The sequence below is a fragment of the Lutjanus erythropterus genome, chromosome 7 (assembly GCF_056507025.1).
Source record: "Lutjanus erythropterus isolate fLutEry1 chromosome 7, fLutEry1.hap2, whole genome shotgun sequence".
NCBI classification, from domain to species: domain Eukaryota; kingdom Metazoa; phylum Chordata; class Actinopteri; order Lutjaniformes; family Lutjanidae; genus Lutjanus; species Lutjanus erythropterus.
The window spans coordinates 6,307,322-6,332,643 of NC_139323.1; the positions used below are offsets into that span (position 1 = coordinate 6,307,322).

Consider the following 25,322-nt stretch of genomic DNA (forward strand, 5'->3'; position numbering starts at 1 on the left):
CTCACATGAGTTTGTGCAAACATCTCCTCATGCTCACACTTGGACACATCATCAGTGTTGTATCCTGGAGTCACTGGGCGTTTCAGGTTTTACAACAGACACCCTCGACCTTGCTGACCACTGGTGAGCTACTTGGACACAGGCAAAGATTTGGCCAAGATTCTACAAGGAATCATTGATTTTTTTTTTTTTTTTTTTTTTTTACAGGTTTCTGAAATCATCAATTACCAACCTTAGCGTGCATTGCCTCTGGTTTCTCATGTCTCTTAAACATTGTCCATTTACAGTTCTATTGTCTTACCTTGTGATGTGTGTGATTCTTGAAGGGATGTGAATGAGAGGCAGAAAAGCATTGTCTGTGTCCCCTACTGATTTTGGGATTTTTATCGTTATCATTGTTATTTGCTCTGATAACTCTTTGATTTTGAAACAGTAGCCTTATGCTGGTGTTATGTAGCATCTATTAAATATTATTTACCATATTGACTGTCTCTAGTAGTAACAGTGGAGGGTTTTTTGCAGTAACCCTGTGACTGCATGCTGCTGCACATTTCCATGTATACAGGTCGACGTGACAGGTCTCAGTAGCAGAACGCACTGCAAAATAAAGCCACTGTGTAATTCAAACCCTGTCTCTGGTCAACCAGAATCCTTTTTTGCCTGTTTCATTTGAACCAGTTTTCAGAGGTGTGAAAAATTTACAAAATGAAAAGAAGATTACATTGGTTTCACATATCTGAATCAACTATTACTGACTTCAACTAACAGAAATAACAAAAAATGTGAACTGAGGCTTCTGTGGCAACTGAAAATCTCTTCAGTGGGAGGGATGTGCCACCTGCCACTGACTGATTAAGGTAAAATGGTAAATGGACAAGATTTATAAAGCACTTTTCTAGTGTTCTGGCCACTCAGGGACCACTTAAAGGGATAGTTCACCAAAAAATGAAAATTACCCTTATGCTGATTTAGGGTTGAGTTTAGTTTTAGTACACAATCAATACACACAGTCTCCTATAGTCCCTGCATGCTGTTTGCACACCTCACAACACACACACACACACACACACACACACACACACACACACACACACACACACACACACACACACACACACACACACACAGTTCATGTGGCTTCAACCTAAAGATCTACAGTGAAGATTCAGGCTAAAAACATGATGGCTTTAGGAGACTTGGATTACACCAGATGAGCAGTATGAAGGCATTTTATGTTTTTTTTCTGTTGGTTTTTTTTTACATTTCAAAATTTGTCACTGTCGACTTCCATTGTTTGGGAGATTCTGCAACTCTGTTTTCCTGTGAAACTCCAGTAGTGTTTTGTGGACTGAAAAACACTGTGTTGAAAAATAACATATACTTGCGCTTAATCAATACAGGATGCAATTTGTCTCGTATTTTCATGGCCACCATACTCTAATGCAGGGGTGGGCAATTATTTTTCATGGGGGGGGCACATGAGAAATTGAGCAGGCTGCCGGGGGCCAAACACAAATGATACAAGCTCCCAATAATTGCCAAATCTCTAATAGTGGAATGGTCAGTGGTGGTGTTCTTTATAGAGCACTTCTACTGTTGGTCATCCTCTCTGAACTGCCATGTGATAAACTGTGGGATGATATTTTGTTGGCGATGTCCATAACTTGATGTTTCACTGTGTGCCATGCACGCTGCATACATGCTGCAATGAAACTGGCAGCCAAAGTAGAAGAACAACATAAACAGCATGGATGTACAGAATTGAGTGTTAAATTTACAGTTTAATATAAAAGATTAAGTTCTTTATTATTACCAATAATTGAACACAGCACTGACCCCTTTCAAAATAAAGGTCTCATAACCATTTAATGGTAAGCAACATGTTATTGATGTTGCTAGATTTTTAACTTTTGGTCTTAGGGGCTACATGAAATCTCTCAGGGGGCCACATCCGGCCCCCGGGACACATTTTGCCCAGGTCTGCTCTAAAGCATAACACTTAATTTACTTGGAATGACATGAGAAATAATAAAGCTATAGTGGAGAAGTAATAAGTCAGAATGACTGGAAAGAGATATGGACGTGCATTTTTATTTTGTTTTGTTTTTGCTTTAATGCCTTCAAATACAGGTACGTCTGTAAAAGGAGAGAGTACAGATCTAAATGGCAGACAAACCTAGATTAGATCAGTCTTGTCAGTGGGAGCAAGTACAAGACAAACTGAGTATTTTCTACCGCCTATGGTGGACTGTCTGACTGCCAAAGTGCAGGAGCCGAGTCCCAGACTGGAGTAATTCTGACAGATCAAACATTTTGCCCACAGTCTATGATCTAATGTTTGAATCCTTAATATAATCAAGGCAACTGCACTTTCCCTTATTTAATTTACATTCAAGTTGCAGAGAGGACTTTGAAATTGATGCATAAAAATTCAGCAGAATCGAGGAAATAAAATGTTTGGCACTCATGAAGGAGGACGCCCCGAGACCCCTTATTTGATTTGTGTCCTCGCGCCTGCAGTCGCTGGCAAGGTGTCGCTTAATTTTCCATATTGAAGGTGGCAACCCTATTCCTGAGCCATGCAAAATAAGAACATGAACATAATGCCGGGTTAAACTGATTTAGTTATTGTAAGTGTGTGTAAACTCAGAGCTCAGTACTGAAGCACAGTCTGCATGTAATGCATGTGTATTACCATTTTCACAGGAGTGTTCTTGTGTTTACGGCTCACTGCATGGTATTAAGATTACATTCACAGGTCAGTTGATTGCATGTAAAACTAATCACAGTAATTATCCCCGCATTGCCAGTCAGAGGTATTGTAATTGACAGTTTGACCAAATGATTCCAGCACTGTTGTCTGATTTGTAATCACATGTTCTCTCTGTTTACCACCAGCAGGTTTTGTCTGAGGGTCAGGGCATCCATCAGCTCATCCTTTATTTCCTGTTGTAGCAGCTGTGATATTTGTAATGTTACCAGTAAACCAACTCAAACCAGAAGAGTGCACCCAGTAAAGTGCAGATCCCCGCCAGGCAACATATGGTGAAGCACTTACTGCAATGCCACCACAACTGCCAGATGCTGAAACAAGATTTAAAACTGAACAAGCTGCCAATCACTTGCAGCCCCTAGTGGCCGGTTAAGAAGAGTGCAAAGTCAGCTGTCAATGATTGTATAAAACAGAGCGGTCAAAAAATATAAGTACTGCCTTACAGTTGTATTTCTCCACTAACCAGTCAAGTTACAGTTTGTCTGCCCAGACACATTATGTATAAAATACTTAAAGTTAATATGGAACTCACCACTATATTGGCCTGTAATTTTGAAGGAATTTAATTAAAGGTATGAAATGTATTTTTTGTGTGATTCCAGTGAATAATTTCCATTGAGAAACATGCTGTCTTCACTTAGAGACTATTTGCACAGAGAAGGACAGAGGACTGATGGAGAGCTGGACATTAAGAAGGTGACTTTTGACATTTTTGATACAAAATGTCATCACCTCATCATTTTATCCTACTAGACATTTGTGTGTAATTTTGTCACAATTAGCATATGAAATCTTGAGTTATGGCCAAAAATGTACTTAGTGAGGTCACCGTGACGCTGCCCTTTGACATTTGACAACAAAATCTAATCAGCTGAGTCCATGTGAAGATTTGTGTTAGATCTGAAGCGTACACACTCATGTTGGCTATTAATTTTTTAATCTTTGGGCTTTGGGGAAGGTATGGAGTATTTTCAAGTGAAAAGGCTCAAGTCCAGGTTAAGTCAAGAGACATTTTGATTTTGTCAAATTAAGTCTAACATCATAAAATTTATGACTGAACTCTAACTTCAGTCCAACTATGTGACTGGAAACCACACATCTGGCCGACCTGCCCTCTACACCTCTACCTCTACCTTCCTCAGCTTGTGAGTTTGAGCCCTGGATGATGCTAAATAAACATAGTCATATCTCCTCAGGCGCAGTGCAGATGGACCCTCCTGTATTTTCTGTTGTGCAGCTGTGCAGCAGCTATATTTGTCTCTGAAAAGTTACCCTGACCTCAGTGTCCTCACAAATTGTGAAAGCAGCCCGCTGCATCTCTTTAAGTGTCCTCATCACTGTCATTATTACATGTGACCAATAATTTTCCTGTCTATTTTACAGAATGTGGCAGGGCACAGTTCCTCATGATCATTTTAGAAGTATAATTGGATGCTTCCTGTGAGCAACCAGCATGATTGAAAAATGAAAATTAGTATTTCCATTTTCTGCTGTTTTGTATTTTTACTCCATTGGAAGTATTGAACCTTTTTCTTCACACCACTGATCTGACACATCAAAGTTACATTGCAGATAAATATTTTGCATACAAAACATACGGTCATCTTAAAGCAACATTATACAAGATTTGGATTTTTTTTGTGAAATGGCAGCCCTACAGTTTCTACTGCAACTCACTTATTCAGCACTGTCATAAATATGGATAGCAGCGGCAACTTGGCTAACACAGCCAGATATTACTTACCAGTCCAACAGCAAGAAGGCCATGACCTTTCAGCATAATGTCATTCAAGTGAACTGAGAGAAAACTAGACTTCTGCTCCTCCTCTTGCCTTTGTTTTCAGGCTTTAGAAAATCTAGCCTGTGATGGGATACTTTGTCTAATCACAGGTCAGAAAAAGGGCATTCGTATCAGCTATTTCACAAATGCAGATGTGTGCAGCCGTGCTCATGTTCCTTTAGACAGTGAAAGGCTGAATCAAATTTGAGGAATCTTGCAGGAAATCCTGCCGCTTGTGATAATTTTCTAATACCTTTGCCTACAATGCTAAGTCGGAGTACAAAACACATGCGTGAACACATCCCGGCTCCACACTGAGCTCTGGGCCCATTATGTTAAATCCCATGGTCCTGGCATCAATGGGTGACAAAGAGGCGTGATGACAAACAGCGGGGAGTAACTTTTTAAGGGGTGCAGTGGTGTGACTGTTGTGTACTAGTCTCTCTTCCTGCTGTTAGACAGCGTCACAGCTGCCTCTGAAGCCTGGGCGCTCCTCCACAGTGATAACATGTATTGAAATCCAAATTATGATCTGATCAGGAAAATAATTTTTTTGTTGTATTTGGGCTCTGTTGCCTGCCACATGCGCCAGATACTAAGAATGAAAGTAATGTTGGGGTGCACAGATAGGAAGCAACAAATGCTCTGTTAAGTTGGGTGGATTTTTCAAGTATCTGTACTCTGTTCTGTACTGTATCTGTGTAATTTTTTAATTGTCTGACAATTTTTTACTCCCTATATTTGAACACAAATGTCTATACTTTATATTCTTTACATTTTTAAAACAGGCTTGTTACTTTAGTTTTAATGCATTTTACTTAAACCTAAATAGATGGGACAAAAACAGAAAAGACAGGACAGAGATAATAAGATGAAACAGATGTAAAAGACTTAAAATGAAAATGATGTAAAAGACCTAACAAGGTGAAAACATGGTGAAAAAAACGTACACGACATAACAAGACGATGACAATGATAAAAGTGAAACAGACAAAAACAACTGAAACTACAGAAAAGATGATGTCTCAATGTGTTTACCAGTGCATACCAACCATGACAGACGCATCAAGACAAAAAAGACATAACAAGACAGAAAAAAAAACAATGTAAAAGACATACCAAAATAAAAAAGACATAAGACTAAAAAAATGTAACATTACAAAAAAAAGCACAATATGAAAAACGACCTAAAAATCATCAGACAAAGAAGACATAACGAGACAAAAACAAGGTAGAAGATGTAAAAAGACAAACAAGATCCAGCAAGACAAAAAGACATAACAAGACGATGTAACAAGACAAAAAAACCAATCTGAAAGACAACAAATCAAAAGACATCAGACTAAAAACAACGTCACATGACGACAAAAACACAAGACGAAAAACAACATAAAAGATAAACAAAAAAGATGTAACAAGATGAAAAATGTCATATATGTCATGAAAAACAACATAAAACACAATCGATGAAAAACAAAGTAAAAGACATAAGACAACAGGAGGAAAAATGACAAAGAAGGCAACAAGACATGACAAAAAACACATATTAGACAGAACAAGATAAAAAAAATAAGACAAAAAAGACGTAAAAAACTGCTTAAAAGACAAAACAGATGAGGGAAACGCAGAGAAAAGCTGAGCTTCAGTTAGCTGGTAGAAATGTCCCTCAGAGGGTGAATTTTTTTGCTTTTACATCTTGAGTACATTTCAGAACCTGTACTTTTCCACTTTTAATTGAGTGAAGAAGTTAAATCAGTACTTCTACTTTTACCAAGTTGCTGTACTGTCTGCCTGTTGGGATGAAGAAAAATTTCACTTTATGCCAGTCATTAAACTACATCTCCCACTTTTGACAGTGTGGAACTTTCATTAAAAGTATAAACATACAGGCTGACAGCCTCCAGATCAAACGGGGCCAACATGAGCGGCTGTGTGCTGCGTAGAACATAAAAGAAGCGCTGGATGTCATCTTTAAATATGCTCACGTATATACGCTCAAGACATTTGGGGGATTCGATGGGAGTTTATTTAATGATAAGAGCAGTGTAGCTTAAAGAAATACGACACACTTGAGTTAAGTGGGTAGTCTGTGATAAATGATTAAGTGATACATGATGTCCACACAATGATGGATGATTACTTTTATGGTCGGCTAAAAGTATGCAGCCGAGAATAAATAATCTGAGCAGCCCCACAACAGGTTTCATGCTTGGAAACATAAAACACACATTACCTAAGATAAGAGGGAAATATAAGTTAAAAACATTGCTCGAAGTGCAGCGAGATCAAAGCAGCAAACAGCACACAAGCATGTGTAGTCCATAACTTTACTTTGGAAAATACACATTTATCAGTTTGAGGCACTTGAGCTGCCACATATCTCTTGCTAATGAGGCCCCTCATAATCTCACAAATGTATCAATGAACACAGATCGACATCCATGAATATTTTAAGCAGTCATGGCACAACAAGAGACTTCACAGCTACGACATGAAGCTACGATGTCTTCTTCAACACCGTCAGAGGGACAGCTGGGTGTGAGAGTGCACCCAGATCCAATCCCTTCTGCAAGTTTAACATTTAACACAGCACGGGATGAAAAAAAATACATGAGACATTTTGGAACAACGATTCTGTCTATAACATTAGGAAATCACCAAAACTTTCAAATCATTTAACCACGTTTGAGCATGTCAATTCTTGGAAAAACAAAAAAAAAATCTTAACTTTGGGAGGGGTTTATGTAATTGTTCACATTTAATTTACATAAGCAAATCAGGATAAATGTACACTTTAAAGGACAATTTCAAAAGTAAAGTTTTAAACCATCTATTATCATACCACTTTTTGCTGCTTTATTATCTTTACATGGAGCAGCTCACAGTCCTGTGCAGTGAGAAATTCACTGCTAAATGTACATACAAACTTATCAGCTGACATGAATCAAATGTTCCTGTATGCATTTGTACTGACTCTGTCTTAATGTAAATACAGGAAAACTTTTTTTTCTTGTTTATTTCACTTTATGCCATTCTTCTTCTCATAATATCCACCAGAGATGGGACCAAGTCACTGTTTTGCAAGTCACAAATAAGTCTCAAGTCTTTGCATTTAAGTCCCAAGTCAAGACAGACAAATTCCAAGTCTTGCACTTTCCAGTCTTTTCTCTTTCATCAAGCTAATCGCCATTTTAAAGACACCTCGACTTTCCGTTCTTTGTGCTACTTCAGATATTGAACAAAGCTGGAAGTCGCTGCATTTGTCTGTAATTTTCAGCACGTTCTGCAATTCAGTATTTGTTGTAGTTTTTGTATCTGAATACGTAGCGATCAGCTATCACTACCACGGGCGGTTATTGAAGTTCCTTCCCCATCCTACAAAAACAACCCTCGCTGTCACAGACACACCTCCACTCCTGAGCTGATGGTCACCTCCTTTTCATACGGCGACGACGAGATTGGAGGATGGCGCATGCAAATCAATGAGGAAGCAATCAGGCCGTCCTGCAGGAGAGAGAGCATTTTTGGCGTCCGTTGACGTTTCTCTCTTCAACAGGACTCGACTGGACACACTGTGAGGCAACTCCGGTAAATAGTACTGAATAGATCTGTTTTCTTTTTGAATCGAGTTGAATTGTTTTCTTTTTGCATCAAACTGAACTGTAAACAGGAAGTGAATTTCTGTTTGAAAATACGGACTGGATTTGAGGTTTTCTGGATGAGACTGATTGCTCTGATTACTCGGTTGCTGATTTTTCTTTCTTCAATACACTTATCTGAACTAAACGCCATCTGCAGTGGTATTGTGTTGTTTGTGTATTTGTTTACTTTTGGTTGTGTATTCTTATGAGTTTTAAAAAAGGAAATATTCTGTTTTTCATGCTCTGATTTTGAACCTTTATATGAGGTTGAGAAACTAAAAAAATACTGACTCACACCCAGATGAAGTATTGTTAGGCGCTGACCTAACTGGCATCCCAGGCATCCCAAGTCAGACCGTCACAAACAAATGATCTGAGATAAGTTGTTTTCCAAATAGAGTTAAGACACAGTGATTCTTAATGGTTCTCTCCGGCAACTTGAACAAAGTGAATCTGGGGAATTCAGTGTGGACTTGCTGAGAATGAGTTGATTCAGGAAATGGCGGGAAATTAATTGATTGGTAGATCCATACTTTTTAAATAACAAACTTTTCAATCTTTGAGCCAAAAGGCTCAGGTCCAAGTGAAGTCAAGCATCATAGGAGTTGCAGTCCAATTTGGTTTGCAAGCCTTTTTTTCATTTTGTCAGATTGAGTCTAAAGTCCAAGTCATGTTACTCGAGTCCCACACCTCAGTATTCCACATTTCAGGAAATCCAGATACAAAACAAAGTCAACCAGAACATAGACAGAGTAATAAAAGGTCTGTTCTCACATTGATCATAAATGAGCTGCAAACATGTATTCAGTGTGCTTGTAAAACACAAACAAGAGCCTACAGACATGCTGGCCTCTGTGAGGCTGTACTTAGGCACAGCGGTGCTTTGAGCTAAATGCTAATAGCATGCTAACAAATTCACAATGACAGCGCTAACATGCCGATGCCAGGATGGCATAATGTTTACCGTATTCGCCATCTTAGTTTAGCACGTTAGAAAGCTAATATCAGCTAATTAGCAAAGAACACAAAGTACAGCTGAGGCTGGTGTCAGTAGTGCAGGTATTTGGTTGTAAACCAGTAAGAGAAAATGAAAACTTGACCTGATGGATAATGGAAAGTTAAACAATTAACAAAGTGATTACAATTCATCCTGAGAGGAACATGAATGTATGTACCAGTGATTGTATATAGCAATGTCTCCATTTCCTCCACTGTGCAAAAATGAAGCCAGAATATCCCAGATACGAGCACTGCTGTCTTGTTCTCTAACGTTGGAGCCACAGTATTGAGGCCCCACACTTTTCATATTATCACTATCATAACTAATTAAAACTTATTAGAAAAATGTACACTTTAAGAAACATCAGTGTGATAAGAACTACCAAAAATGACAGAAACCATCTTTAGAAAAAAACATGATTTGACGTGTATTTTGAGTTTAGTTTGGCCCACGTCCCATCGGCTAACATGGAGAGGGTGGGAGTTATGACGTGTGCTGCAGCCAGCCACCAGGGGGCAATGGAGATGATGATGTTTTGGCTTCACTTTTTGGGAGGTGTCATGTTGTCTGTCTTTGTACCAAATATCACAACAATCCAATAGTGGTTGAGATATTTCACTAAAAAACAAAAATGTACATATCATGGTGGCCCCAGAGGAAAAACCAGAGAATCATCACAGTCATCAAGATTCATCTTCTGGGGGTCATGAATGTCTGTATTAAAGTCCATGGCAGTCCATCCAATTATTGTTATTTCAGTCTGGACCAAAGCGAACAGACCGATCAACAGACTTTGCCACTCCTTGAAATATTGCAAACCATGTTTTGTGAAGACACTCCACGTCTGAAACACTCCCAGTGGACCTTAAGGGGTTAACACTGCGCTGCGCCAGATAGTTGAGAGACGCAGATTAAATTGGAGCAGAGGGGGAGAAATCCTGATGGGATTCTGGTATGGGTCAAGCTCCAAAAACAGTGGGCCGGGTATCAGTACTCAATACCTTTAAAGCCTCTATAAACCCAAATCCACTATTCTTCTAACCATGTAATTTAGGGTCTTATGTACATAATAGTAAGTATATAAAAAGTCAAAAAAACATAGATTTAATCCAAATTTTATATATTGTCTTTTAAATTTGTGTACATTTTCCTGTATCGATTAAGAATATCGCAATTAATTTCACAAACCAATCATAAAAAATCCACATCAGTTGCTGTGTGGGTGCAACAAACCTTCTCTTCTCCTGCTGCTGCAGCTGCTCAATGAGTCTGAGCCAACTCAACAATATAATATGACTCCTTTAACACAAGCATTGATTTAACCTGCCGCTCAAATCAATATTGGTTATATTAAGAACATTTTCCCCGCTTTACTTTATAGCCACAAAACACCACCGAAAAGAAATCACTTTCCCCCGCAGGACTCGGAAGTTGCTGGTCCACTGCTGCTTCGATCCAAAGCAGTTAATGTTAGATCAGAACAAACGTCTTAAAACACCGAAGTCACACAATTACACAAAGTACACAAACTAAGACAAATACAAACTCCTACAACTCCCTGTCCTGCATGATAAAGACACTGTTTCTGTCCATGGAGTCTGATGGCTGTGTACGCTTAAAAACACACTGATTTTTTAGGTGATCCTTTCTTTAGGTGCTAAAATACATTTTGCTATTTCCTGCATGTACAGCGGTCCACACACAGCCGTACATTATTTAGCTCCTGTGTTGGGACTCCTGAGGCAGCTGTCAATCAAACGTGAGCTTACCCGGTCACACACTTTTGCAAAATGGTCTAAACAGCAGACTGAGCTGTTTTTGAACCAGGTTTTCTAATAATTACTAACTTTTATTTTCACTCAGATCTTTGCACTTACTGAGAAACTTAACTTTGATATCATATATGCATTTTTCTGAATTTTCAGAGGTTTAAATGTATAGTTTGAAATAACCCAGTACCAAGTAGTATCGAAACTTCTCCAAACGATACCTGTATTTAATACTTTTGGTACCAAGCTCTCGAAAAATGACTTTTTATGTGGTCTTGATCGCGGCAAGTGTCCTTTGTGGAGAAAGAACCTTTGAAAAAAGGTATTGAATGAAATACTTCACTGGTGTCGGTATCATTTAAAGGTTACTGGTATTGTAATTGTAAAAACAATACCCAGCCCTCCCCATAATGCATTCCATTTGTTGGACCCTCCCTGCCTGGTAAAAAACTCCAACTCCATACAGTGGAATGATCCTGTAAGTCAGGGGCCTGCAGTGTGGGAGAAGTTTAGTATTTGTCTTGTTATCTTGCGTGCATTAACATTATGTTACGCTTTTTTCTTTTCTTTAATCACCACCTAAACAACTTTTTCATCATAAAGCGTCCTCCTCTCATCGCTGACTTTTTCATCACTTTGTAAAAGCAGGGTTTAGAGGCAGTGGCTTCAATACATAAATAAATAAATAGATAGACAGATAAGAACAGGCACAAGTAAATGAAACCTGCAGCATGCGTGTGCACTCAGCACCCTCAGAGATTCAGGTGAGGCTAAACAGTTCACTCAGTTCCTGCCAGGTTCAACAAAAACATTACTCAGTCGATGGTCAATCATCATTCAGAGAACGTTATTTTTCAGCGGATCTCCCTTTGAAAACAATATTTTGATGGTTTTTTTTTTACTTTTAAAGAATAATGCATTTCTTTAAAAAAAAGACAAAAAAACATCAAAATCCATGACAGGTGGGACTTGAGGGATCGAGTGCTAACGCATTTCTAATAACTCAGCTCATCTATTGGGAGCCAATTAAAAGCATGTATTTCAAACCATCTGTATTCAGTTCTTGTGACTATGCAGTCAGCAAACATTTCCCAAGGACGCTCCTCTGCTGATTTACTGCCATAAAAATACACGATTTTCTACACAATCACAGCCTGTCAGCCCATAATTGTTTTGTTTATCGTCTTTCTTTTCTTTCAAGCTCTCTATAATAGCTTGTTTGTTTTGCTGCACGTATTCAACAGGTCAAATAATGGGGATTATCAATGATAAATTAAATTTTGTTCATTTGCTGATTATCAGGAGCAAAAAAGCACTTCTGTGTTGCTTTGATTCTGTACAATAGACACAAAAACAACAACAAAACATTTGTATGAATCTCCAAACTAAAGGTAATAAATGCAAAAAGTAAAGGAACTGAGATCACATGTGCATCACTGCTGTTCTTTGATTTTTTCTGGACGTCTATATTCAGGACGCCCCGAATTCTTTTCCAAAAAGAAAAATGACAGTGCAGTGGTGACAGTCAGTCAAAAAGTCAAAACAGTCCACCAGCCTATGCTGGACCCTCGACGTTGATGGATGTCACAGTGGCCATGAAGCAACGCTGGAAAAGGCGGTCAGGGTCGGGAGGCTGGTTGTCACAGTCCAGCTTGCCCCTCAGGAAGTGTTTCCTGAGGCCTTGGGGGCCAGCGGGGGCGGCGGTGTGACTCGGCCCCGGTCCTTGTGGACTCGATGTGGAGCCTGGAAGACAGAAAACTCACTTAGAAACTCCAGTTTATTACAGCTTGTTTTATTTTGATAAGTCGAGGCCATACTTGCCAACCCCCAAAATTTGAGACTTTGTATTCTGCATTTTGGCGACTTTTCATGAATGAAAATGACAAAATAATATGTACACTGCAACAGCATTTTATGTTCATTACTTTTAATTTTCTGGAAAGAATGGAGAGTAAGTCTTTCTGGCATGACCTTGCATAAAACTAATATTCATCAGTTTTCTTTCATTCATTTATTTTTTTGCCCTGTCCCTAAACGTTTCAGAAAGTCTGCTTTAGTGTATCTGCATTGTTGTCCAGATGGAGTTATACACACTGTACAGTGCCAGAAACAGGTTGTGATTATGAAAAGAGAAAAAAAGTTGTCAAAGTTTGTGCTAAACTGGGAGAAATACAAGAGAATTCTAAACTGGTGTGCCAGATAGTTTGTTACACAGAACCATCTGGAAAGTTGTCCTTTGAAACTGTTTGGAAAAGGGCAGGCACTTTCAAAAAACACACTATGCAGGTGACTGGATGAACCATCTGTTTACAAAGTCTAACACTACCAGATCAAACTTTGGCCGAAGCCGGTCGGGAGAAGAGCAAAAACAGCTTTTCCATCAAGAAAAGCCTACAAAGATGCAGCAGGTTCAGGCTGGGACAGGAGAGACATTAAGCGGGAGAGGAGTGATGGCGAAGTCAGGCATCAGTCAGCACCCACCTCCAGAGGCTTGAGTGGGGAGGATAGCTGGTTAGCACATTAACTTTGGTAGATATTTTTTATTTCGGTAGATATTTATTATTTCATATTTTGGGGCAGCAGTAGCTCAGTCTCTAAGAATTTGGCTTGGGAACCGAAAAGGTTGCCAGTTGAAGTCCCACAAGGACAAAAGTATGGAGCGTGTACTGGTAGCTGAAGAGGTGTCAGTTGACCTCTTGGGTACTGCTGAGGTGTCCTTGAACACCTAACTCCTAACTGCTCGGGACACCTGACTGTATGTGCAGCCCCCTGCTCTGACACCTCTCTCAGATGCACGTCTATAGGTCTTGTTTGGGCATGTGTGTGTATTTTGGGCCTGTGTATGTATGTACAAAATTACAACATAATGAAAAAGAAGCTTATTTCTGCTACACTATACATAGGCATTTTTGACAAAAAGTCAAAATTTTTATATTCACATTCTGTAATTTCAGTTAAAAAGACCCCCAGATCAAAAATACATATTGTCTCCTGGCCTGTGGTGTTGTTTATCCATCTAAGCTGTTTTGGCATGAGTTGCTAACTTTTGGAGATATCGGCCGTAGAGATGTCTGCCGTCTGTCCAGCATAATGGAACTAAATGGCACTCGGCTTGTGGTGCTCAAAGCACCAAAAAATACATTTGCAAAACTCAACAGCAATTCGTCTTTCCAGAAATCATGACCCAGTTACTCAAAGCAATCCTAAGACTTTGTTGGGAACACTTTCTTGGAGGAACTACTTTCTTTCTATTTGGTTAGAGTCTTAGATTCTAAAGTAGTTCCGGTAGAGTCTACTGCAGAAAGAAAGTAATTTCTGCATGATTGCATCGTATCTAGGTCTGTGGATTATCTTGAGTATGGCTAGCATATGTGGGGGTCATATTCATGTTGGCAGAACTTTTAACACATCTCAGCTGGTTGCATTTGGCAGTTGTGGTGGCACTGCAGGAGGTGCTTCACCATCTGTTGTCTGGTGTTGATCTAAACTCTACTGAGAACGCTCTTCTACTTTTTTATCTTTTTGCATGACTCTGCAACAAGCCTGGAGCAGTTTGCAGATCAGAGTAGTGTAGGATGTAGGAACAGTGCCAATTCATGTCTTCCCATAATTACCAGTTCAGATGACCCAGGGTCTGACAGCGCTATTACTTCTTGTGCGGCCTGAAAAATGTCTTGCAATATTTGCCCCTGCACCCTCTTTGCTAAGTTTCTTTGAAGTTGTTTGAAGTTTTGGCAGTTTTATTCCTTGCATACAAATTCAAAGTGAGAGCAGAGCATCTTCCATCTGCTTTGACCTGCAAGCGAAGTGTCCCGAACACTCAGCATCAGGCTAATTTTCACTGTGGTCCATTAACTTGGTCCTTTCCCTACCAATGTAATTGTGAAACAGGGAAACAGACTGGCTACATGGACATAGCTTTTTCAATTATACCTAAGCTGTTACCTCAGGTCCACTGTATTGAATTTAAATGTAGAAAACCTGAGATACCACACTCAAATCTTGTCCTGTGTGAATGAAAACAACCTTGTGTACTATCTTACCTTGCTGATTGATTGCAGCCTGAATTTGTTCTGTGCTCATTTAATAGCTGTTATCATCACTTTTAAATTAGAAACTAACAAGCTCGCCAAGTTTGGTGAAATCTTGGAGTTTCTTTCCTTCAAAACTTTGTGATCAGCAGTTAATAAATGCCAAGAGGCTGCTAAATAATTCAGTGTATTTTATTGACATGTTGGCAGAGCGGCCCCCTGCAGAGAGAAGGATCTGCAGTCAGTACCTGGCGCTCGCAGCGGCAGCCCGTTGTCCAGACCTCTGGGTTTGGTGGTGATGAAAAGATAGCAGAGGACGCACAGAGTGATGATGAAGGCGAGGAGAACCACAGCTGCTACTGAGAGACCCACAAGAGCTCCAAGACTATAGAACAGAAAACAAAGACACAGCAGGAGGCTCACCTTGTGATCACAGAATGAAAATAATCTACTGTAGATGTATGCAGATGTATCCACCTGCAGCAATACAAATGTAGACACTGATTAGAATTGATCATTATTGCTATGATATGTTTCTTTCCTTCTTTTTTAAAAGGGAAAATCTAATTGTCAACTTGGTGGCATTCTCATATTTTGGTCAGTAATCACTATTGGTCACGATTTTGCTCACCACTTATTTTATTTATTTGTTTATTTATTATAGCAGGAACAGTGACCATTAATAAATATTGCTGTAAATGTACCAGAGTTAGCCAAGAGGCTATTTTTCATCTGACAGATTTTACAAAGTCACCCTTAAACAATATGCGCTACAGGGATGACTCAATTGGAGGCCAACCCAAATGTTAGCATCGCTTGGGTTCCCTCCACAAAAAGCCAATTAGATTTTTCCAGTGGATGTTGGATTATTGCAGAAAAAACGTTCTGGGGTGAACAAAAGTTTAGGATACTTGTACATTTTGTCCAGCAGATAATCTTTACAAATAGACCCCACTTTTATGATTTTTTAAAATGTAAATGTAATCACCAGAAGTAAAAACCAAACTACAAACTGCACCACCACCATGATGATGTTTAATGTCCCTGACAACCTCTGTGCCACTTGTTAGCACTTGCCTTTTTCAAGATATGTAAGAGCCTTCAAATTCACTAGTGGGGTATTTACTGACCAATTTTATGTTGCAGAACAAAAAATGAAAACTAATTAAGCTTGTCTTAACCACAGACCTTATTTAAGGCAATCAACCATGCAAAAACCCATTAACTTTGAGACAAGGACCTGGAAGTGCTAATATGCTAACCCATTTTCGGTTCTTCTTCTTCCTGCAGCACTCTATGTTAGATAACAAGTAGAGCTGCACTTAGCCCACGGCTAAAAGCATTCTTTAAACCTTCTTAGCCCCAGGCCAAGGGAGCTGTTAGGTTCAGGCTCACACTAACACAATCCTCTCAAATTCCAAATTGGGCTAACCCTGATTCCAGCCTGGGGCTTTCTGGTTCTGTTCAGCACTGAGTTTGCAGGGTTATCCTTTGAAAATCAACTACACACAGGGCTCAAAGTTTCCACTGTGAAATGTCTAAAACAAGTCCTGAGATTTAAGACTTGTTTATGCAACACTCTATATAAGATAAAAAATATAGAGAAACAAATTGGGCTTTTCACACGGCAGGCTAAAGGAGTTGTTAGCCTCAAGCTAAGGACATTTTCACACTGATGCAATCCTGGTACATTCCAAAATGGGCTAACCTTGACTTTAGTTTAGGGCTTGCTGGCATTGCACACCACTGAGTTTGCAGGGTTTAAAAATCGACTAAACACAGGGCTGAAATGTGCCAATGTTAGAAAGGGCTAAATGTTGTCACAATTAACAAACATAATTAGAAACATAAACGTTAGTCGTGCACCAACGGACATTCAACCCAGGACTAATATAGTGCTGGGTGAATCTGACCCGGGATTTACACCAGGCGCGCCTGCGCCGTGGAACGGCTGCGCCGCGGTTTTGCTCCGTCATGCACACGACTTCAATTTACACCAGCAGCGTTTCAGAAGCGTTTCAGCAGTGGAGCGTTTTGCCCGTCTGATTATGTTTACTTGCTCTGATTTTGTTGATTAAGTCCTCTTTCCTTGCTCTTTGTGCTTCTACCATGGATAAATAGGCTACGTAGTTAAATTGTTTATTTTCTGTCTGTCTTTATGATCGCGAGTCTGCACAGGGTCTTTTATTTTGAAAATCGCTTCTGGGACGCTGCTGATACGCACCGCGGCGCTTCTGGTGTAAATTACAGCATTGACTAGAATGGGTTCTATCTCTTTGCATGCCGCAGCGCAGCCGTGCCTGGTGTAAATGCGGGGTTATAGCTCTGGACTTAGGTTAAACCTGGGTTATCAATGTGTTTGACAAGGGGCTAAATTATTCCAGGGTCAACTCTGCAGTGTGAAAAGAAAGATAATTACCAGCACACACTCCAGAAACTCCCCGTAAAACCATAACTTGTCATTTTTACATTTCTGTTTATGTGTGTTTTCAACCCACCATTCAGTGTGTTAATTAGTGAGCTGTAGAGCTTCTGGTAAGTGGACTTTGTCTTTTTAACAGAACCAGGCTGGCTGCGTCCCCCATTCTTTATGCTAATAGGCTCATCCATTCCTGGCTGCAGCTCCAACGCACAGACAGGAGTGGTCTCAAACGCAAGGCAAGTATGCAAAGAATTTATTTCCCAAATAGTCATATTCCTTCGGTTGAAAGCATCTCTAACACACATCTTATAACCTTTTAGAAAAACAGCCTGTATTCCCTCCTCCTTCCACTGTTTTACCTTCTGAGTCTTTCCCTGGTTTCTACAATGGAGCAGGTGGGTTACAGTCATAATGGACAAAAACATGAGAATAACATCTAAGTTGACAAATATCAAAATTTCCCTTTAAAGGGACCTCTGCCCACCAATTTTCACATGTAGACTATTCGCTCCTGTTCAGTTTGGTGCTCTTTGTGGCTATGTGTTTAATTATCAAATAAAAAAAACTATACCAGGCATGTCAGAAAATGCAACTTTTATCTTGATACTGTAATAGAATATAGGTTTCTTCACTGTTCTGTCACTTCCTATTTTTCTTCTTTGCTATTTTTATCAGAGGTGCTAGTAATGCAGGCAACCATGAATCATGATGTTGTTGTTAGCTATGCTGAGCCGTGAGATATACACTCATCAGCCACTTCATTAGGTTCACCTTGCTAGTGTCAGGTTGCCTTTAGAACTGCCTTAATTCTTTGTCGCACAGATTCAACAAGGTGCTGGAAACATTCCTCAGACATTTTGGTCCATATTGACATGACAGCATCACACAGTTGCTGCGGATTTGTCGGCTGATCATCCATGATGTGAATCTCCCGTTCCAGCACATCCCAAAGGTGCTCTGTTAGACTGAGATCTGGTGACTGGAGGCCACTGGAGTACAGCAAACTTACTGTCATGTTCAAGAAACCAGTTTGAGATGGTTTGAGCTTTGCGACATGGCGTGTTAGCACAACAGAGGTTTGTATTTCCACTACAACAGGGCTATCCACACGAATGTGTGGATGTTGGGGTTTCATCAGCAGTAACACAACATGCACACGAGTCCGACACACTGGAAGCGAATATGAAACGTTAAAATAAAGCAGATACCTGAAAGTTCAAACAGTGACACAGAAGAGACACTAAACGTCAACACATAAAGATTCTGTTAGAAGTTACAAAAGTACTGAGAGCTGAACATTAAGAGACTTTAAGAAACATCTGCCTCTTTGCTGAGTATCACAACACTTGTTTGTTTGAGGGGGAGACATGAGGCTCGTCCTGGGTTGGCCGTGGCCGGCGAGATGTCACCACGGCCTGCTCGGAGGAGGGTCAGCCTCACTTTGGCCCTACGCCAGAGTAGGTCCATCTCTGGCACGGCTCAGCGCACTGAAAGTGATAATAGAAATGTGTGGTACGGTTTGGTTCGGTGCGACCAAAAGCACCAGTGGAAAAGGCCCAGTAATGTTTCTAATCTCAGATAATGTGGCACTGAACTGATTAAACAACATTGTCATGTGAGAGATGCAAATTCTTAGTTACTTAGAAGAGAAGAAGGACACCAAAGGGGTTAGATGAAGACTTTGATTCGAGGCTGTTTTTGTAAATAATTTGTTGTGCTTACATGCAACTTTTTTTGCCTTAAACTTATGGACGTATCACTGCTCTGGTGTAGACACTGTTCCCCCAGCTCAAGGTTCTATATTGTATGTCTTATTTTTCCATGGCTGTGGCAGGGATGTTTACAAGCTATTCTATTCTAGATACATTATTTTTATCATTTTTATAGTAACAGAGGTGCCTCTATAAAATTATAAAACTGTGAAAGTGTTTTTCACAGTATTCTCACCTTTTGCATGTCATTATGATGGCTTTACCTGACGTTCTAGTCTTGTGATATTCAAGGTGATGCTCTAGGTACTGCAGGCATTTACCAGCTTTACTTTTAGTCTACTGTTGAGCTTGATATGATTGCAAATGCTTTATTATTATTTTCGTACTGTGTTGTATGCTTATAGATGTGTACCTATATATAAAGGTGCTTCTCCTCATGTTATTCATATCCGATGAAGGGCTAGGACCCAAAACTCCACACATGGTGATATGATTAAAGATGCTGTAGCAAGCAACCTCTGGTGTGCAGACTTAATTTTATAATTTCAGGCTAGATCGTGACACACCATGCTGCAAGGTACATTTATTCTAAATAAACAATATATATACACGAGCATGTCATGAGGAATGATTCTAATGGATCTTAATCATCTCCAGATTCTCCTCTGCATGGTTCCAATTTATCTACACTTGTTCAGCTGTTGCACTATTTACAAGCACTAACACCAGTGAGACCACACTGAGTAGTGGAAGAATGTAAGCATTTATGAAACTACAGTGCTGCCTGATTAAACCTGTGTTGCACTGCATGCCTATTCTCACATCCCTATGCTGTATGAGTTATTAGTTTGTTTACTGTCAGCGGGAGCAGAATATGTGCAATTTGAGTGTACTTGACAGCTGTAAGAAACATGTTTATAATACATTTATATGTTTTGTTTTGACAGTGCTTCAAATCTGCGTGGCAAAGTGCACAAGCAATGTGCTCTGCATTCATGCCTTGTTATGTGACTGCACAATGTGTGCAATGAAAGCATTAAAGCATTCCTGTGAAAGAAAAGCAGCGTTTCAGAGGAATTCATATTACACATAATGACACATAATGATGCAGAATGGACAGATACGCGCCGCCCGGAGTCTGCTAATTTCACTGGACCTCCCACAGGGATTACTGGATAACGTGTCATGAAAGGCAATGTAATATGTTATAAAACTGCTTAAAAGCAAGCAAAGATTCTTCAACTTTCATTACACAGAGATGCCTCACAAAACTGGATAAAAAATATTGAAAAGTTCTGTTTTGATTTCACATTATTCTACATAAAAATGTGATTTTTTTTTATTTAAAATGCACTTTCTAACTTCTATAAGCACATAAAAAAAGATATTATAAAGCACTTACAATGCTTTATAAAACTCTTTATAAATGTTTACAATCATGCATGACAACTTATGACAAGTATTGTAGGTGGTGGACATAATGTTTTATAAGTTCAGCATTCATAATGCTTTATAGTTGCATGCCAAAGTGACATCAGTGTTTGAAAGAAGAGTCCTGGGTTATGCAGCCCATTATACGATTGCTAATAACTTAATACAATGCTGTCATTTTACTTAAAGCTCACAAAGTCATGCTATAGCATGTTATTGATGTTTATAAGAAATTCCATTTCAGAAAATCTGTTTGATTGTATATGTTAGGCTTAAAGAAGCAATATGTAGCCACTGCATGTCCAAAATTGAGAAATAGTGAGTTGGAGCGATAGACTGTGAACTAAATAGGTTATAATCCTGTTTAATATACATGCTATGGTTGATGCAAGTTGTTTCTTCTGACTCCTTCTCTCCCAGACATGGCAGAAACAGTCAGGCTGCAAGACCTCTGCAGGAATGCAGGATGTCTGCAATGTAGTAAAGTGACAAAAACAAGCGACAGCAAGTCCTCCACTGTAAGTGGATCATCTGTTTATAACTGTCAGTTGTCTGTCAATGTAAAGTTACGCCAATTATCCTAAAAACAAAAGCCCACTGCTCCGAAATAACACACTCCAAGTGGCTGCCTGTCTCACTGCCTGCCAAACTCCATTAACATTTTGCCCAATTTAACAGTTCTAAACATCTACAGCTTCTACAAGATTATTTATGATTTCTTACAACTCAGACACTCAATTGGCAAAAGTATGGTGTTAATTTTAACTCTAATGAGAAACAGACACACAAAACAGTTACGGGGAACACTACATTCATGTGAAGTGAAGCAAGCATTTCAACTTCACACACTGCAGTCATTCTATGTTTAAGTAATGGTAACTTTAATGTGCTGAGCAAACTAGGACTAAGATTTGTCTTCCAATGAATTAACTTAAAATACGCTCATCATTCAAAATACTTTGTTATAAGTTGTCATGCATGGTTATATACATTAGGTTTTATAAAACTGTTTTATAAAGCTGTATGAATGCATTATATTAATCTTATGAATGTGCTTACAATGCATTATAGACCTGACCTTCATAGAAGATGTTGGACCAGTGCATCACTAGCTCTTCATTTATCCAATGAGAGGAAATGTTGTGGGTGGAGCTCAAAGATGAGTTGATAAATGACTTCATTTCTTACTTGTTGGTCAGAATGTCAGAATTACCCCTATATCCTCAAGTGTGAGTGGTTATCTTTCCAGTGAGAGGAGGAACCTTCGTTTTAGCCATTCTTTTCTTTTGCATGTAGCCCACTTTTATTTTTTACAAGGTTTAGTTTACTTCTTTTTGAGGACCTCAAGAATAAACTACAGGAGCTTTAAATAATATTTATAGTGCCAATTATTTATTTATTTATTTATTTCACTTAAAATATTTTTTAACACAGGTAACACACCTGTAAGAAATTGTAAGATATTACATATTACATATTACATATTTAAAGCAGATCTGAGAAATGTCATTTATACAGCACTACTATTAATCCAAAACACAGGCATTTTAATTTTTACTTTGGATACTTTAAGTACATTTTGTACTAGCTAACTGAATCTCACCTTCTGTCTGTTGTGTCTTATCATGTCTTTTACATCATTTTCATCTTATTACGCTTGTTGCATCTTTCACCTTGTTTTCGTCTTGTCACGCAATTTTCCTACTTTTACATCTTTCCCTATTATTACGCTACATCTGTTTGTCATTTTCTTCTTGTTACAACCATTACACTTTACCTTGTTATGTTATTTTTGTTTTGTTACATCATACACGGTTACATCATTTTTGTATTGTTGTCTTTTATGTCATTTCATCTTGTCATTTTACGTTGTTTTTCATTAAAACCAGAGTAATGAGCTTGTTTTGAAAACATAAGAAGCAGAAAGCACAGATTTTTAAAGTTATATAGTTGTCAAAAATAGAAATACTCAAGTAAAGTACAAATACCTTAAAAAACGACTTATATACAGTAACAAAGTATTTGTACTTAGTTACTTCCCATCTCTGTATAATACTTGCAAACTTTTACTTAAATACGGTAATGAATGCAGGACTTTTACTTGAGGAAGAGTGGTATTATTGCTTTTATGTAAAGGATCAGTTGAGGACTAATTCTTCCATCACTGCTCCCCACTTATTCATTCACCATGAATGTGAATTTCTGTGGAAGCCATTAGTGTTTTCTCTGAAAAGTCTTCCTAATTAGTCTCCCTCCCACCTATGACAGCCAATTAGCCTGATTGGAGCCAAACAGGGAGTACAGGATGCCATCAACAGGTTGGCTCCTGAACCACTCACACAAGCAGCAGATTCTGTGATTTACCAACAACACATGTACTTTTTTAAAAAATCTTTTAGCCTTGACTATGAGCATAATTCTGAGCAGGATGACAGCTCGCTGCAGGGGACATGATGTCTGTTGATGATGCGCAGCGCGCACAAGTTTCCAGCCTCCACTGTAACATCTCTGACACGCATCCTGATGAGGGGACATCGATCCGCGAGCGCTTACCTCAGCCACCACATGTATCCATACTCGTAAGGGAAGAAGCTGTTGGGGTCATCGCAGCAGTACTTGAGGTCACTGAAGCCGCAGCAGAAAAGTGCCGTGGTGTCACTGTCCGCCTTCGGACACGTGAAGCCCTCCACGAACACGTTTTCTTTGCTGTAGTAACTCTCACAGTCCGAGCTCATGTCAGACGCGCTCTGTCCGCACATGGACGCAGCACGGAGGCGGTGTGGCGCACAGCGAAGCCCGCTCTCATTTCTCTCGCACCGCCGCCCATCTCCTGCTGCTGCTGCTCCTGCAACTTCACATGGCTCCGTCAAAGTGTGACTGTGACTGTGGAGACTCACTCACTGCGCCCCCACCTCCTCCTCCTCCTTCTCCTCCTCCTCCTCCTCATCTCTCTCCCTCCCTCTCTCTCTCTCTCTCTGGTAGGCTACATCATCAGGGTTGGGAGGGTTACTTTAAAAATGTATTCCAATAGTTACTAATTACCTGTTAGAAAATGTAAAGTAATCCAAGTACAATATTAATGTAGGCTAATGTAACTTCATTATTCTCCATTACTTTTGGACAGGCTTGGGGAGTAACGGAATAATGGGGCTGTGTAATCTGGATACAAAAATGGTAACTGCATTCCATTACAGTTACAGATGAAAATACGGGGGAAATTAACAGAAAAAACGATATATCAATCAATAAATTGTGCACAACAAAGAGAAGAATATAACGAAAAACTAATAAACCTAAAAACGAACATGAAAGACTCAGAACCATAATAATATATATTAATGATAATCAATTAATGTTTTGAGTCTTTTTATTATTATTATTATTTAAAAAAAAAAAGTCCAAACTCTCTGATTTCAGCTTCCTGAACATGAATATTTTCTGGTTTCTTTACTCTTCTCTGGACAAAACAAGACATTTGAGGACGTCGTCTTGGATTTTGATCAACATTCTTCACCATTTTCTGACATTTCATGGACCAAACAACTGATCAGTTAATTGAGAAAGTAATCGATCAGTTACATGATGATGAAAATAATCATTAGTTGCAGCCCTATAAACACTATCAGGCTAATCAATTTCACCCTATTTTATATTGAGGAAATCTACATTACTTTAATATTGTGATACTTGGATTACAGTACTGACTACATTTTTTAACAGTATTGGAATACAGCTTTCAAGTTACCCTGCCAACCCTGATCACAATATTAAAGTAATGTAACTTTCTGTTACTTTTGTGTTAACTCAGTATAATTTATGGTGAAATTGTTTAACCCAGTGTTCCTCAAACTTTTATATCGTGCACGACCTCTAAATACTAAGCTCTCCAAGTACCACCTAACTGTTCTTAGCCGTCTGGTGGCTGTGGACACTTCACTCACGGTTCTGAAGTGGCCACTAGCACAAGAGCAAGTTCATGGTCGACCACTTCCTTTCAACAGAGCAGCTTAAACTCCTCCTGATCTGCACCTCTCCTCGTAATAGTTCCCGTCTGGAGCCACAACCGCAGTGTTTTTGAAGAATTTATTTTCCGTCTCAGTCTAGCTTGTAACAACTAGTAATCATAGATGATGTATGAGCGTACATGCATGTAGCAGGTTGATGTTCAGATATGATCGTATTGTATATTTTTTTCAAATATTTTTTTTTATTTTAAGAAAATGTTTCTGATATTCCTCCGTGTACCACTAGAAGCAGCTAACGTACCAGAAGTGGTACACGTACCACAGTTTGAGAATCTAGGGCTTAACATAATGCAGTGTTTTTAGGGCTGCAACTAATGATTATTCTCCCAGTTAACTGATGAGATGTTTGGTCCATGAAATGTAAGAAAGCAATGAAAAATGTTGATCAAAGCTCAAGATGACGTCCTCAAATGTCTTGCTTTGTCCACATCACAAAGATATTCAGTTTACTGTCAGAGAGGTTGAGAGTTACAAACAGCTGATCGACTTACAGTGGAGGAGTTGTCGTCACTTGTTATCAGTTCACACTACATGCATCATTCAGATCTTTGCAGCCTGCCCGAGCTTCTTCAAGTCTGGGGAGGAGGGGGCGGCAGTGGGGGGGAACATCTCGCTTCAACCATAGATATAGCATATGAAACAGGATTTCAACCTATTTAATATACAGTCTATGGCTCCAGCTCCCTGTTTGGACTGCTGTGCTCATTTTTGCATGTGCAGTTGCTCCGTGTTGCTCCT

At 39.2% G+C, this 25,322-nt stretch overlaps 1 protein-coding gene across 1 annotated transcript; it reads right to left on the bottom strand.

The window, feature by feature from the left end:
* Positions 1-11,934: 11,934 nt before the first annotated feature.
* Positions 11,935-23,411, bottom strand: LOC146323484 (protein shisa-like-2A). Its single transcript, XM_084722116.1, has 3 exons — positions 23,113-23,411; positions 15,243-15,379; positions 11,935-12,706 (listed from the first exon to the last, which is right to left on the bottom strand). Exons 1-3 carry the CDS (start codon positions 23,316-23,318, stop codon positions 12,519-12,521), a joined length of 531 nt encoding a protein of 176 aa, XP_084578242.1. The 5' UTR covers positions 23,319-23,411; the 3' UTR covers positions 11,935-12,518.
* Positions 23,412-25,322: the final 1,911 nt, after the last annotated feature.

Coding starts and splice junctions, on each gene's coding strand:
- LOC146323484 (XM_084722116.1), bottom strand. CDS start 23,318: ATGTGCGGACAGAGCGCGTCTGACATGAGCTCGGACTGTGAGAGTTAC. Junction 15,380..23,112: donor GGATACATGTGGTGGCTGAG/GTAAGCGCTCGC, acceptor TCTGTTCTATAG/TCTTGGAGCTCTTGTGGGTC. Junction 12,707..15,242: donor GCTGCCGCTGCGAGCGCCAG/GTACTGACTGCA, acceptor TCTGTCTTCCAG/GCTCCACATCGAGTCCACAA.